Source organism: Argopecten irradians, chromosome 12, assembly GCF_041381155.1.
Source record: "Argopecten irradians isolate NY chromosome 12, Ai_NY, whole genome shotgun sequence".
NCBI classification, from domain to species: Eukaryota; Metazoa; Mollusca; class Bivalvia; order Pectinida; family Pectinidae; genus Argopecten; species Argopecten irradians.
The window spans coordinates 25,708,292-25,724,110 of NC_091145.1; the positions used below are offsets into that span (position 1 = coordinate 25,708,292).

General features: G+C 35.6%; 2 protein-coding genes across 2 annotated transcripts; both read left to right on the forward strand.

The window, feature by feature from the left end:
• The first annotated feature begins 116 nt into the window (after positions 1-116).
• LOC138336576 (uncharacterized) lies at positions 117-6,445 on the forward strand. Its single transcript, XM_069286094.1, has 2 exons — positions 117-218; positions 2,845-6,445. The coding sequence occupies exon 2, from the start codon at positions 2,867-2,869 to the stop codon at positions 4,871-4,873; it is 2,007 nt and encodes a 668-aa protein (XP_069142195.1). The 5' UTR covers positions 117-218; positions 2,845-2,866; the 3' UTR covers positions 4,874-6,445.
• A 469-nt stretch (positions 6,446-6,914) lies between these two features.
• Positions 6,915-11,622, forward strand: LOC138336588 (tripartite motif-containing protein 2-like). The gene is given in 3 exon segments (XM_069286103.1): positions 6,915-7,195; positions 8,385-9,354; positions 9,357-11,622. Coding segments are annotated over 2 exon segments (2,019 nt in total). The 5' UTR covers positions 6,915-7,195; positions 8,385-8,406; the 3' UTR covers positions 10,428-11,622.
• Positions 11,623-15,819: the final 4,197 nt, after the last annotated feature.

A 15,819-nucleotide genomic window follows, 5' to 3' on the forward strand; every position in this document is an offset into this window, starting at 1 on the left:
TACATAATTAATCTTCATTCATTATTAATGTACTATAGCATTTAACTGTTAACTCGAAGATTTCGTGGAATGCAAAATAAGAGTGTAAAATATTCCGGACTAGATTAATTTATGACCGTGTTTGTATATTAGAATCGCCTTTCTTCGAAACGTAGCGTTACGACAGGTGGTCGAGGGTAACAACAGTGACGATGTTCCTGTGAAAACTGCTACTTTAAGTAAGTAGGCCTATAACTTATTAATTCTATACTGACAATAAATTTGAAAAGGTATATGTACGGTTATTTATGTGACGATACCTCTAACAATTAAGAAGTGATATTGTTTGATTTAATCTCTGTACAGTAATATGTTTAAAACGAAAGTAGACAGTCGTATATGTGTTGAAATAACGGACATGTGTATGGATATTTTAAATATTGATAAATATTTATTATTAAATATTGGTACATATTTGAAATATTGATTCATGTCACATTTGGATTACATCTTACTGTTTACTTTCGTTTTCTATTGGGTTAACACTGATATCTATTGGGAAACCTACTGAACCAGATCAGGCTTACGCAGAAACTTTTTTTTTATTTAAGATAACGAAAATACAATAAAGGTTACTTGGCGGTCGCTATATATAATTATCCGACGACCGTCAATTAGAAACAAAGTGGTCGTCATTTAAATATGTGGTAGCCGCCAAATAATATCTGCGAGACATTTAAGTGGGACCATCGAATATATTGTGGTGACCTGGCCGCCATATCGATATAATCAAATGATTCACTGCGGCAGTGTTCCACTAGCATACATGTGTAGGGACCATTTCGTACCCGACAGAAAAGCATAAACAACTGTGATGGTGTATATCTGTAGTCTAAAACGAAAGTAGACAAATCGTAGCTGTATAGAAATAACATATAGGTGTAAATATATTAATATTGATAATATTTTATTAATCAGATATTGGTGCATATACCATTTGGATGTGTTTATTTTTTTCGTTTAATATTGGGTGAACACATCTATTCGTTTAGATTGAATTTATTGCGTGCAGAATATTTTTAATGCTCAAAATACGATATTTGTTAAATTACATTTGTTTCCGACAACCCATTCCCTCCATAAAAGCACTGATTAAACATGTTTTTTTTCTTTTGCTAATGCAGTGCCTCATGGAATGAATCAACTATCAAAATGATGTTTGTTTATTTATTTATTTACTTTCAAATTATTCACGAGGCTACGATTATTTTCTACTATTTACACATGTGGCTATAGTATATTTGTGTTAATAAGACATGCGATATGCATCGCTTAAATGAGTCCAATATCTCGACCATTATAACAATATCTTTTTATTGATTAAATGACAAGAAAATTATGTAATAAATGTTCAATAGCAATATAGTTTAATCAATCTGCAGTTTTGTAAAGACAATGAAACTCCGCTTCAAAATAATGAACAATCAAGGAGAAACCCAATTTGAAAATCGTTCATTCTTCTACTAGAAAGTCATATATATAAATGTAGAATTTTACAATGTTGTTAAAATAAATAACCACTTTTTTTCGTGAATCAAGAAGATATATTTAGAGTATTTGATATATTTGTACACCCAACTTTCACACAAATGAGCGGTGACATACCTCCAAAATGTTCTAAATGTCTGCTCAGCGATGGATCGTCTTCGGTTAGTTGGTTGATTTCTTGGTTGATTTGATTTATGTCCTATTAACATCCGGGGACCGTAATTATAAAGACAGCCTCCCGTGTAAGAGGAATGTTGCGTGTGTGACGTCCATGCAGGCGTGTTTAGGAGACTGTAGTATGTTCATGTGGTGACTCTTTGTGATAGCTGAACCCTTGTCTTTTTATAGTGCTATCTTTGATTTCAGTCGTGAAATGATTGATTGATAAACCATATTTAATACCGACCTTCTCAAGATCAGCAGACTGTACAATTGTTCTTCATTTATTTCATCTTTAAACAGTTAAGTGTACCATGTTTGATAAAAAAATGAAATCAAGCTCGGAGTATCGCGTTTTTGACGATTGTTTTTCTTCATTTTTTCGGATGATATGTTAAGTTACCTTATTCTGATTAGATTGCAAACTAAAAGTAGTTCGTCAGCGGTTAAATGTTTTAGTTCTTTGGACTATTGAAATCAAGAAATTTGTTCATCGCATAAGATATATATCTCGATCAAAAATTGATTGATTTTTAGCGGTTTTTTTAACAATTTTAATAATCATGTAATGTAATAAAATATCAGCAAAGATATATGTATTTTGACACGGTCTGTATGGAGTAATATCAAATATAAATTTACAAGTCCACCTGCGTAATTGAGATAAAATAGTTATAACAGCCACATTTACAATATATAATCAATTAATGTAATGGTTACATGCACTAGATCCAGTTTAGCTTTGTCTATCGTTTAAATCGACATTTTTTTTAAAAATTGTAATGATTTTATTTACCTGTCTGTACTGTGTGCGAAATAGAGGATAAAGTACAGCACAATAAAAAAACTACTTTTGTTTCTACGTATTGACGAATTATTATACTCTTCCTTGATTTTTCACGAAATTTGAACACAACATATTTATCATGCCTACTTCTCAAAACGATTTCTTCTATCTAAACTAGTGTTTCCCATAAGTTATGTATATAGCGTGTTCAGAGCGTAAACCCGGTGATTTTATTTCTAAACATTCTCTTTAGTGATATGTTGGGGAATCCAAAGGGGCGCTTTTGACACTTTTCATTCATCTCTAAAGTTCAAGACAGACAAAGATTTTGTTGCGCTTTTTAATTTGTATATTATTGTTTTTGTTTTAAGGGTTGGTAAACGCCACATTACCATGGCGGAAGGTGGATTTGTTCAGGACCAGACATCAGACAATGTCCTCGGTAGTCAATCTCTCGACATTCTGATGCTTGAATGTCCTATCTGTCTGGAACAGCTCCGATATCCCAAGTCCCTCCCCTGTCTTCATTCATTCTGTCAAGAATGCCTCGCTAGCTACATCATCAATGAATCGTCAGGTAAGATGGCGTCGGCGTCTTCTTTCTCGTGTCCAGTATGTCGTAGGGACACCGAGCCGTTATACCAGTCAGAAGACAAACAACGTTGGGCCGAACAATTTCCTACAAACAATCTGGCGGTAGAAATGATCCAACATCTACAAAATACGAGAACACTGACCATGTGTAAGCCGTGTCAGAAGAAAGGAGATATGAACATTCCGGCGAAGTTTTGGTGCGAGCAAACCCAATCATACTTCTGTGAATCTTGTAAGGTCGGCTTCCATGACCTGTTTCACGAGAATTGTGAGCCAGAAAATATCACCGAAAGGAACAAATCAGCCACCATTCGACGGAAGATGTCGGCTACTGGGTGTGGTAAACATAAGGAGAAACTGGAGTATTACTGTGAGGATCATCAGATCCTTGGATGTCACAAGTGTATCATCGTCGATCATCGGAAATGTGAGGCGGTGACATCAGCAGACGATTTCCGGGACAAGATACAAACCACAAAAATTGAGGATCTTCTTGGAGAACTTCGAAAATGCGTAAATTCCATGGAGATATTGATAAAAGATGTCGAAGAGCAGCTGCAGTCCATGACAGAAGACCAAGTCACCGCACTAGAAAGTTTAACAGACCTACGTACGAAGATTAACGAGCGGTTCGATGTACTTCAGAAAGAGCTGACAGACAAACTGACAGCATCATTCAAAGAGGAGAAGGAAAACCTAGATATATCGAGGAAGAAGTGTGAACGGCTGATGTTTGCTATGCAAAAGACCCTGACGTCATCACAGGATGCCGACCTAAAGGAGGACACCGTGGGAACGATCAGTCTGTTCCAGAGAGGTCAGGCGGAGGTCGAGTCGTGTAAGGGACTGATACAGGAGTTGGAGAAGTCGTCAAGGTCTACCAGTCTGAGACACGAGTATAACCCTGACATACTCACATTGGACACAAAGACCAGCCTTACCCTGGGGAAGATACTCGTCCATCAACAACAAAGGAAACTACCGACTGCTGTGGTATGTAAGCCATTGTCCGAACGTCAGTTGAAGATGACCAGAAAGATCAACATCAAAGTTCCCACTGACGAGAAAGACTGTACTCTGTATGGAGTAGTCCTCCTGTCTGGTGGTCGTATTGTTGTGGGAGACGATGCAAATCAAAAATTGAAACTTTTTACGGATAACGTTGATTTTAAATGTGACATAGAAATAAGTGAAGCATTGTGCGACCTTTGTCGTGTTGACGATAACACCGTGGCAGTGACATTGTACACAGATAAATCCATATGTACAGTCAATGTAACGGATTTAACCTTGACCGTCCTATCTAAAATTAAAATTCAAAACGTTACTGAAGACTGTCTTGGTATCACATACAATAACAACACGTTTGTTGTTGGTACACTAACATCACTTTACAGTGTACCACAAAACGAAGGTGAAGCTACAATGCTCCATAAAACTGAATCTAAATGTCTGTATCTCGCCAATGATCAGAGGAATGGACGTGTCTTTGCCAGCATCTACACCTCTTACCCTGACGCTGTAGCCGTCATCCGACTGTGTGACGGGACACACACAGATGTACTGAAGGTCGGGGTCGTGAAGGGTACAACAGGTATAGACGTAGATAGGGAGGGTAACGTGTATGTTTGTGGACAGAATTCCCACAACGTCATACAGATGTCTGGGGACGGAGCCAACATCAGGGAACTGCTGACGTCATCAGATGGAATAGAATATCCGAGGGTGATTTCCGTGTGGGGAGTTAAAGTAGTGATCACAAATGAAACAGAACAGAATTATGTGCATTTGTTTCAGCTTGTTTAAAGGGAAACGTAGTTATATAAACTGTTCTTGAATGTTGTTTTACGTGAAAACATTGAGGGAATATTAATATGCAGACTGCATTTCGTTGTGCAAGTTTATGTTTTAATATCAGCACGGTAAAAGTGGATTGGACTTTGCAAATTACTCCGAATACTAATCCTGTTGAAAATCTTATATTACAAATATTGTTACATTTTATCGGTATTTATCGGTAACAAAGCAGTATTGATTCATGGATAAATATGAAGAAGTAGAATGAATCACTGTGTGAAACTCTTCATCTATTTCACTTCATCAAATCACGCGGGATATTTTTACCAAGTGCAATGTGATTAATTTCATTACAGATGCCAAACGTAAAAGAAATGGTTACAATGCGAATAGTTTGAAACATGGCTGAGTAATGTACACGAATCAGCAACTGCAAATTGTTGAGGATGTAAATTGGATAAATACTGATTTTTTTTTCTTCTGAAAAATGTCGATTTTTTGTATTATTTAGCACTTATATTTGCAATCCGTAAGTTGTTTATTATTTCTAATAGTTAAAAACGTTAAGTATGACCGATATGATATAATTTAGAAGTAACTTTTCAATAGATTATTCGTATCAAGTAGTTTTTTGTGATTTAGTGGGAAGTAGTGCGAAGTTCATTCAAGCCCAGAAAAAAATCGCTTGAGTACATGTATATGTGCTCTGAAGAAAGGTCAATTTTTTCGAATGACTAAATTTTTTTCTGGCATAGATTTTTGGAAATAGGCGTTCATACAAAAGTTGAAAATGGAATGAAAAATAGTATGGTAGTGTGCTTTACATTGAGCTATTTTGAATCCGAGATAGCTATTTGACGTAAATAATTATGTAACAGGAATTTCAATTTTTTGACCATACACGTGAGAAACTAAAGCAATATTTTCCAAGTTAGTTTGTCTGTTAAGTATCAATATTTGCAAAATTGGAAAAAAATCCAATGTTTTCTTTAAGAACATAATATCACACAGTCAAATCATTCTTTCTGCTCAGAATAGCAGTATATGTTTTCCCCAACCCCCTAAATATCAATGTGAGAATAAAGATGATTTTACTTTTGAATTCATCTTAAAAAAATCACATGATAATGTATTGAAAATAATTGATTCATGAAATTATTCCAACTGAGAATCTTGGTCTTATAACATTACTTTGTTGATTCTAAAGATAGTGTTATATCTGATCTTTGATAAATTTCAATTTTCAAATATTTTATTGAAGATGTTAAGTGTCAATAGGATTAGACATCAGGCATAGCCTATCTTAGTCTTCTCCTGATATTGGTGGTACAAACAAACAATTATATAAAACATAAATACATGGTGAGGTTTATGAAAATAAGGGGAGGTAACTCCTTGGTGAGGAACGATATAATTTTTGATCATATTTATTGTAACTCTATAAATTAACAGTTAATTTTCATTTTTAATATCATAACAAAAAAATTATGACATGATTCTAAGTATACTTGATAGCACATGTATGTACATTTTGTGATATTTATCCTATTCGCCACAACAGATACATGTTATCTTTAATAAATGAATAACATACTGAAACAAATTGTTTTAGTTATGAATAATTGTTTCCTGTCTATTTGCTAAATAAGATAATTTTGAACTGGATGATATAAAACAATCATATATTCATTATAAATTTATTGATGATCGAGACCAGGGACATTCAGAAGAAATCAAAAGTAAATATGGTAGTTACATAAAATAGAATATTCGGGAAATATACATACATGTAATTGACTCACGTTCGGCATGGTGCTGTAGATCTTATCTAGTCCGCTGTTTTTTGGTTTTTGTTGTTTTTTGTCCATAGAAAAGTTGAATAATGGTACACTGTGGTTGACTGTGTGCCTATGAACTTGGGCATCGCTGTCTGTGTAATATTCAAAGTCTCTGCAGGCCTGTAATTGGTCAGTTTTTTGCTATGACATATTCCAGGGGCGGATACAATGAAATTAATAGCAACTCCTGAAATACCGAGGATCCATATTATTTTTTGAAACAAAAACTAATTGTGTATGAATAACAATTTACAATGTCAGAACATCTCTATAGATAGCTTGAAATGTAAAATTCTCAGTGTAAAACTATGTAACAATGTAGGCTGTGGTCAGTAATGTAGTGAAGATAACATCCGGACCTGGTGTCAGTACATCTGTGTTGAATATTAGAATAGTCCTGATGGGCGTTACGATATCACGAGGAAGATAAACAGATAAAATGCGGTCTTTTGTGTAAGCACAGAAAGCTGTTTGGAGTCAGCCTACCTGTGAGGTAATAATTTAATATCAATATGTTATTAAAGAAGAATGGATACTATAACCTTGTATCAGAATAAAATTCGGGAAATTACATTGTTATTTTTAACCACAAAGACAACGGTGTACTTATATAGGCTTAAACGAAAGTAGACAATCGTAGTTCAGGAGAAAGCGCTAATTTGCATAATGGAAACCATTTAACCGTTGTATCTTAGTAGATAAATATTAGACCCTGTATCAATTATTCCTCCATATAACGTTATGCTAGGGTATTTAGAGTTACTTTCGTTTCTTATTGGTTTAACATTGAGACAAATATACCTATGTGTATCTACAGATCGTGTATTTACAGATAAGATACAATGTACTGGGTGACCTAACTGGGATATCAAAACGTTATGACATAGATTAAATTTTATGTTTAAATTGATTATTTGGGTAATTAGTCATATTTCACTACACGTGATTTGGTTTGAGGTTTTTAATACATCGATCTTTTATTTTCGACATTCCCAATTTGTCGTGGCTGGTTTAAATACAGTTAAAAGTACCATTATCTTGTGAATCTAATACCGGAAGAGGCATAGAGATAAGATAAAAAAAAGACCATGCACATTTCTAAGATGATATGTAGTAATATTTATTGGAAAGGGCAACAGGTACAGGAGAGGGTGATAGTGACACAAGATGTCCATATATATATACCATTTAAAAGTACCATTATCTTGTGAATCTAATACCGGAAGAGGCATTGAGATAAGATAAAAAAGACCATGCACATTTCTAAGATGATATGTAGTAATATTTATTGGAAAGGGCAACAGGTACAGGAGAGGGTGATAGTGACAAAAGATGTCCATATATATATATATACATGTGTAAGAGTCGGTTTATAATTGTATGTGTTTAATTTATTTACCGGAAACATAGACTAAGATGTTTGATATCGGATATTCCTGGTAATGCTTTAAACTTTAAACATATTTTACCACTAATCATGGATTAATTTCCACAATACATTTTGACATTCTAAATAATTTCGATTGTACAGTGCTTGTGATAAAAATTAAGCTTAATATATGTTCGTTTTGTTCATTTCACAAGTTTTTATCAAATTAGCCTTGTGATTTTAAAGTTTGAATAACTACTCGTTCACGATCCTATATCATAACACTATTTTAACTTTTAAAGTTTCGTTTTAGGTTACCCAAACACCAACTAAATATGGCGGAAGGTGGCTTTGTTCAGGACCAGACGTCAAACAATGTCCTCGGTAGTCAATCACTCTACACTTTGATGCTTGAATGTCCTATATGTCTGGAACAGCTCCAACATCCAAAATCCCTCCCCTGTCTTCATTCATTCTGTCAAGAATGTCTTGCTTGCTACATCGTCAATGAATCGTCAGGTAAGATGGCGTCGGCGTCTTCTTTCTCGTGTCCAGTATGTCGTAGGGACACCGAGCCGTTAAACAAGTCAGAAGACAAACAACGTTGGGCTGAACAATTTCCTTCCAACAATTTGGCGGTAGAAATGATCCAACATCTACAAAATACGAGAACGCTGATCATGTGTAAGCCTTGTGAGAAAAAAGGAGACGTGAACATTCCGGCAATGTTTTGGTGCGAGCAAACTAAATCCTACTTCTGCGCATCCTGTAAAGTCGGTCATCATGATTTGTTTCACGATGATTGTGAGCCCGAGCATATAACGCAAAAGAACAAATCAGCCACCATTCGACGGAAGATGTCGGCTACTGGGTGTGGTAAACATAAGGAGAAACTGGAGTGTTACTGTGAGGATCATCAGATCCTTGGATGTCACAAGTGTATCATCGTCGATCATCGGAAATGTGAGGCGGTGACATCAGCAGACGATTTCCGGGACAAGATACAAACCACGAAAATTGAGGATCTTCTTACTGAACTTCGAAAATGCGTAAATTCCATGGAGATATTGATAAAAGATGTCGAGGAGCAGCTGCAGTCCATGACAGAAGACCAAATCACCGCACTAGAAAGTTTAATAGACCTGCGTACGAAGATTAACGAGCGATTTGATTTACTTCAGAAAGAGCTTACAGACAAATTGACAGCATCATTCAAAGAGGAGAAGGAAAACCTAGATATATCGAGGAAGAAGTGTGAACGGCTGATGTTCGCTATGCAGAAGGGACACTGACGTCATCACAGGATGCCGCCCTGAAGGAGGACGCCGTGGGGACGATCAGTCTGTTCCAGAGAGGTCAGGCAGAGGTCGAGTCTTGTAAGGGACTGATACAGGAGTTGGAGAAGTCGTCAAGGTCTACAAGTCTGAGACACGAGTATAACCCTGACATACTCACATTGGACACAAAGACCGGTCTTACCCTGGGGACGATACTCGTCCATCAACGACAGAGGACACTACCGACTGCTGTGGTATGTACGCCATTGTCCGAACGTCAGTTGCAGATGATAAGAAAGATTGACATCAAACTTCCAACTGACGAGAAAGACTGTGCTGTGTATGGAGCAGTCCTCCTGTCTGGTGGACGTATTGTTGTAGGAGACAATGCAAATCACAAATTGAAACTATTTACGGAGAACGGTGATTTTAAATGTTACGTAGAAATAAGTGAAGAATTTTGCGATCTTTGTCGTGTTGACGACAACACTGTGGCGGTGACATTAGACGAAGTTAAAGCCATATGTACAGTCAATGTAAGGGAATTAACCTTGACCGTCCTATCTAAAATTAAGATTAAAAACCTTACAGAAAAATGTTTTGGTATCACACACAATAACAACACGTTTGTTGTTGGTACACTAACATCACTTTACAGTGTACCACAAAATAGAGGTGAAGCTATCATGCTTCATAAAATTGAATCTAAATGTCTGCATCTCGCCAGTGACCAGATAAATGGACGTGTCTTTGCCAGCATCTACACCTCTGACCCTGACGCTGTAGCCGTCACCCGACTGTCTGACGGGACACACACATATGTACTGAAGGTCGGGGTCGTGAAGGGTACGACAGGTATAGACGTAGACCGGGAGGGTAACGTGTATGTTTGTGGACAGAATTCCCACAACGTCATACAGATGTCTGGGGACGGAACCGAGGTCAGGGAACTGCTGACGTCATCTGATGGAATAGAATATCCGAGGGCGATTTCCGTGTGGGGAGATAAATTAGTGATCACTTCAAGAGCGAGATCAACAGCACAACATAACTTTGTACGTCTGTTTCAGCTTGTTTAAAGGAGAACTTGATTGATACGTACTCAAATAAACTGTGCGTGAACACAGTTTATCGTAATGACATAATGTAAAAACTGATGTTGTGTTGGTATTAACAGTGTTAAAACGGAGTTCGCAAAGCTCATGATTCTTATCCCGTTTTCGTATGAAAAGAAATATTTCATAATATAATTTATGATACAAATGATGTACATAGATAGGTCTGTAAATTAGTTAGCAAGTAACAGAGCAGTGCGGATTGTAAAATATTGATTCATGCATAAAAATGTACTTTAAGTGGAATTAATAACTGTGTGGAAAACCTGCGTCTTTTTCGCTTCAATCAGATCTCTTGAGAATATATTACCAAGTGTATTTGCATATGACAACAATTATCACATCGCAAATACTTTAAATAGATAAATGATAACTGCTGACTATCTTATTTGTGTTGTATTTGTGACGTTGATAATTCAAGAAATGCAATGGCATATCTCATTATTAAAGTAAAAACGAATCGTATTTCATAGAAGTAAGCACTTCTTATAGATAGCCGCTTCGGTAACTTGTCCGGTTGTTTCGGTTGCCGCTTAGGTGTTTGCGAAGAAAATCGCTTATGTCATTGAGAACCGTCATATCGCCTATTGGCTGTATCATTGCTTTAAAAGAAAAGGAAAATATTGCATGCTCAGAAGATTATTGGCGATGCTTTTTGGTGATTATCAATGATCAGTTGCATGTGATACGTTTTTGTTATTATTGTGAACAGACCTATTTTAGCGGTAGTTTTAATTTAACATTTTTGCGCTATCTTAAAAGCAGTAATTCACGCCTAGTGATAAATTTTGTAATCGGGTATTTTCAGTATTGTATGAACAAATTGCCTGATTGATATCCGCGTAAATGAATCATAATTGACACTCTGTAGTTTTTCTTGTTTATTTTTTGTTTTTGATTGGTTTTTTTGTTGTTTTTGAATTTGCGCTAAATATGACAGAACTAAAAGTTTGCACTATTAAATTATTTCTTGTAGTTTTTAAAAGCTCAATACGTTAATAATAGCGATATGATATAATCAAGTGACTTTTCAATATGATGTTAATAGTATGAATTTTTCGTATCATGTTTTGTTTTGTTATTTAGTGTACAATTATTTTTAATTAAAGTCATTCCGATCAAATCGCAGACTTAAATCACTTTTATTCGCACCTATCCAAGTTATTATGGTTTGACAAGGCTCACAGGATCCCAGAACTGTTAAACTTGCACTTCTCATCAAATGATCATTTCTACTAGTGATATTTTATAACTATGCAAACACTGACACAACTCATTCATATTTCAGTCAATTCATCATCATTTTTGACCTTTATATGATCAGATTGGTTTTTAAATATTTGTGCAACGTTGCATATTTCATTGACCTAAATCTTTTCATTAGTACAAACAAAACCAATAGTGGTACAAAGGCATTTCATCATCAAGCTAATGGAAAAAGAGAAATAAAAGATTAATCAATTAATTTCATTGGTCAAAAAAAAAAAGGGGCGGAGTCGGGGATGGGTCAATTGTATTATAGTCTGTCGTCCTTTGTTAAATTGTGTTTCTTTGATATGTCATAATTACTAAAACACAATGTATCATATGCACTATGTGTTGTTGATCCAAAGGTTTAATTTGAATTTCCTGTTGAAATTGTACTCAGTTGGTGATTATATAAAAATATGTGTACAATTCGTATCCATGTATGTATATACATATATCTCACATAGACAATTTCCACGGTGATCATTTCAGCATATCGAACCGACTATCACTTTGTCATTGAAACGTCCTTTTTGAGGACGTGGATGTGGCGCGGTGGTAAAAGGCGCAATTATGTTTGGCTAGGTGATTGGGTGCGGTAGATCGGGAGTTGGATGGTTGGATAGGGCACGAGTCCATAAATTGCCATCCTTTGTTAAATTGTGTTTCTTTGATAAGCCATAATGTATACTAATATATAATCAAGTCATCTCTGTTTAACTGTATCACAACAAATGACATTTAAAGCTTAAAATTTTATCGTCAACTTATTGGAAAAGAGAACCAAACGAATAGTTTAATAATCTCGGAGCAATATTATTTCTTTTTTTCATTCAATAGTTAATGTTCTTTTAACCCGTGATATTGAATACCTAAACTTCAGTAATTATTTGATATAGGTTAGCAATCACATTTGAGTGTATTTGGGAACAAAGTGGTATTTCTCGACATAAAAAGCGCCGACTTATAATCACTTTATCAGTTATTATGTAACTTAGATAAAAGTCGGGGTGTTTTTTTTACTTACGCCATCCAGTTTCTGGAAATCTTGGCATCATAGCATGAAAATAATCATTTGTAAATTCTTAAAATGTTGTTATATCTGATCTTTTTAAATGAATACCATACTGCATATATTGCTTTAGTACATAAGATAATTAGGAAACGGGATAAGATATCAACAATCATCATTCATTTATTGATGATCGAGATCGGGGAAATTCAGAAGAAATCAAAAGTAAATGACAATTATGTAGTTGTTATATAGAATAGACTATTCAGGAGATATACATAATTGACTCACTTTCGGCATGTAAACATACCCCTGTCGTACTCATCCAAGATCAGTCACAAACATGTAAGAGTTATTTCCTCTTCCTCGGTGCATAGGTGTCACCATCTGTGCAGACTCCTCGATACTCCAGTATTTTGCCATGATGATTGCTCACTTTCGTTATATTACTGAAGGCAGTTCAGGAAAAAACAACTGATCAATCACAGAACCGCAGAAATTTCCTGTGCATTTTATATATTGCACAGAACGACACCCAACTTCAAAACTATTCATCAACCACAATATATCGATACTATTCACAGAGCTTTCAAGTTTGCTATGACATATTCCAAGGGTGAATACAACGACAGTGATAGTAACCCTTGGAGTCTCGAGGATGGTACTGTGACTTTGTATTGAATGTGTCGTAATAATATCAACATTAGGAAAGTTCAATCTTTTATCAACTATAATATTGTTTAGTCTCCACCATGATATTAAATATTTCAGTGGAGCTCATTTAACTGTTTCTTGATTCTGAAGAAATCTGATAAGATATGCCATTTCTGGTATTATTTTTATCACTTTCTCATTGATCTGTCTGTGTGTCTGTCTGTTTTCTGTGTGTTTGTCGTCCGGAAATCTTGTCTATAATTTTAATGAAACTTAAAAGTGATGTTTTGGGCCGTGTGTAGATGTGTAAGAAGACTTTATTTCACGACAACTTTGATGACTATGGTAACCAGATCATTACAAAGACTTTGCATTTGTCAATAACCCATTAGTCTTTGGACCAGTGTTGCTAATCACATGGTTACAGTGGAAATATAACGGAGGGCACTGATAGGTTAGAAATTGATAATATTCAATTAATCTGATAATTTCTATATTCAGTAGTTGTTTTAAGGATGACAAATACAACGGTCACAGTTTTCAAGAGATCAGATGATATTTTGATTTTGGTTTATAGTTATACACATGTTTTGCTGTCCGGTAAACTCCTCCTAAACTACTGGTCCAATAACACAGTAATGTAAGGCTTTATTTTTCCGATAATGTTAGTTGCCGTGGTAACTAGGTCGCAATAATTCATTAGTTATTGTTCAAACTTGGATAATATATATTGCATTGCAATATATGGATGCCTAATAAAAAAAATCTTGATTTCCTCCCCTGTCAGAAACAGACAAGAATTTCAAAATCTTTATGCATTTAACATCTACGTAAAATCTACTAGTAAAATCTGTAGATTTACAATGACACAGCATACAGTTACAATGACATCTACGTAAAATCTACGTACAATGACACAGTCCTGTAGATGACAGTTACAATGACACAGTCCTGTAGATGACAGTTACAATGACACAGTCCTGTAGATGACAATTACAATGACACAGTCCTGTAGATGACAATTACAATGACACAGTCCTGTAGATGACAATTACAATGACACAGTCCTGTAGATGACATTCATGACAATTACAATGACACAGTCCTGTAGATGACAATTACAATGACACAGTCCTGTAGATGACAATTACAATGACACAGTCCTGTAGATGACAATTACAATGACACAGTCCTGTAGATGACAATTACAATGACACAGTCCTGTAGATGACAATTACAATGACACAGTCCTGTAGATGACAATTACAATGACACAGTCCTGTAGATGACAATTACAATGACACAGTCCTGTAGATGACAATTACAATGACACAGTCCTGTAGATGACAATTACAATGACACAGTCCTGTAGATGACATACAATGACACAGTCCTGTAGATGACATTACAATGACACAGTCCTGTAGATGACAATTACAATGACACAGTCCTGTAGATGACAATTACAATGACACAGTCCTGTAGATGACAATTACAATGACACAGTCCTGTAGATGACAATTACAATGACACAGTCCTGTAGATGACAATTACAATGACACAGTCCTGTAGATGACAATTACAATGACACAGTCCTGTAGATGACAATTACAATGACACAGTCCTGTAGATGACAATTACAATGACACAGTCCTGTAGATGACAATTACAATGACACAGTCCTGTAGATGACAATTACAATGACACAGTCCTGTAGATGACAATTACAATGACACAGTCCTGTAGATGACAATTACAATGACACAGTCCTGTAGATGACAATTACAATGACACAGTCCTGTAGATGACAATTACAATGACACAGTCCTGTAGATGACAATTACAATGACACAGTCCTGTAGATGACAATTACAATGACACAGTCCTGTAGATGACAATTACAATGACACAGTCCTGTAGATGACAATTACAATGACACAGTCCTGTAGATGACAATTACAATGACACAGTCCTGTAGATGACAATTACAATGACACAGTCCTGTAGATGACAATTACAATGACACAGTCCTGTAGATGACAATTACAATGACACAGTCCTGTAGATGACAATTACAATGACACAGTCCTGTAGATGACAATTACAATGACACAGTCCTGTAGATGACAATTACAATGACACAGTCCTGTAGATGACAATTACAATGACACAGTCCTGTAGATGACAATTACAATGACACAGTCCTGTAGATGACAATTACAATGACACAGTCCTGTAGATGACAATTACAATGACACAGTCCTGTAGATGACAATTACAATGACACAGTCCTGTAGATGACAATTACAATGACACAGTCCTGTAGATGACAATTACAATGACACAGTCCTGTAGATGACAATTACAATGACACAGTCCTGTAGATGACAATTACAATGACACAGTCCTGTAGATGACAATTACAATGACACAGTCCTGTAG

Bases quoted from the DNA above. Each gene is read 5' to 3' on its own strand.
- LOC138336576 (XM_069286094.1), top strand. From the start codon at position 2,867: ATGGCGGAAGGTGGATTTGTTCAGGACCAGACATCAGACAATGTCCTC.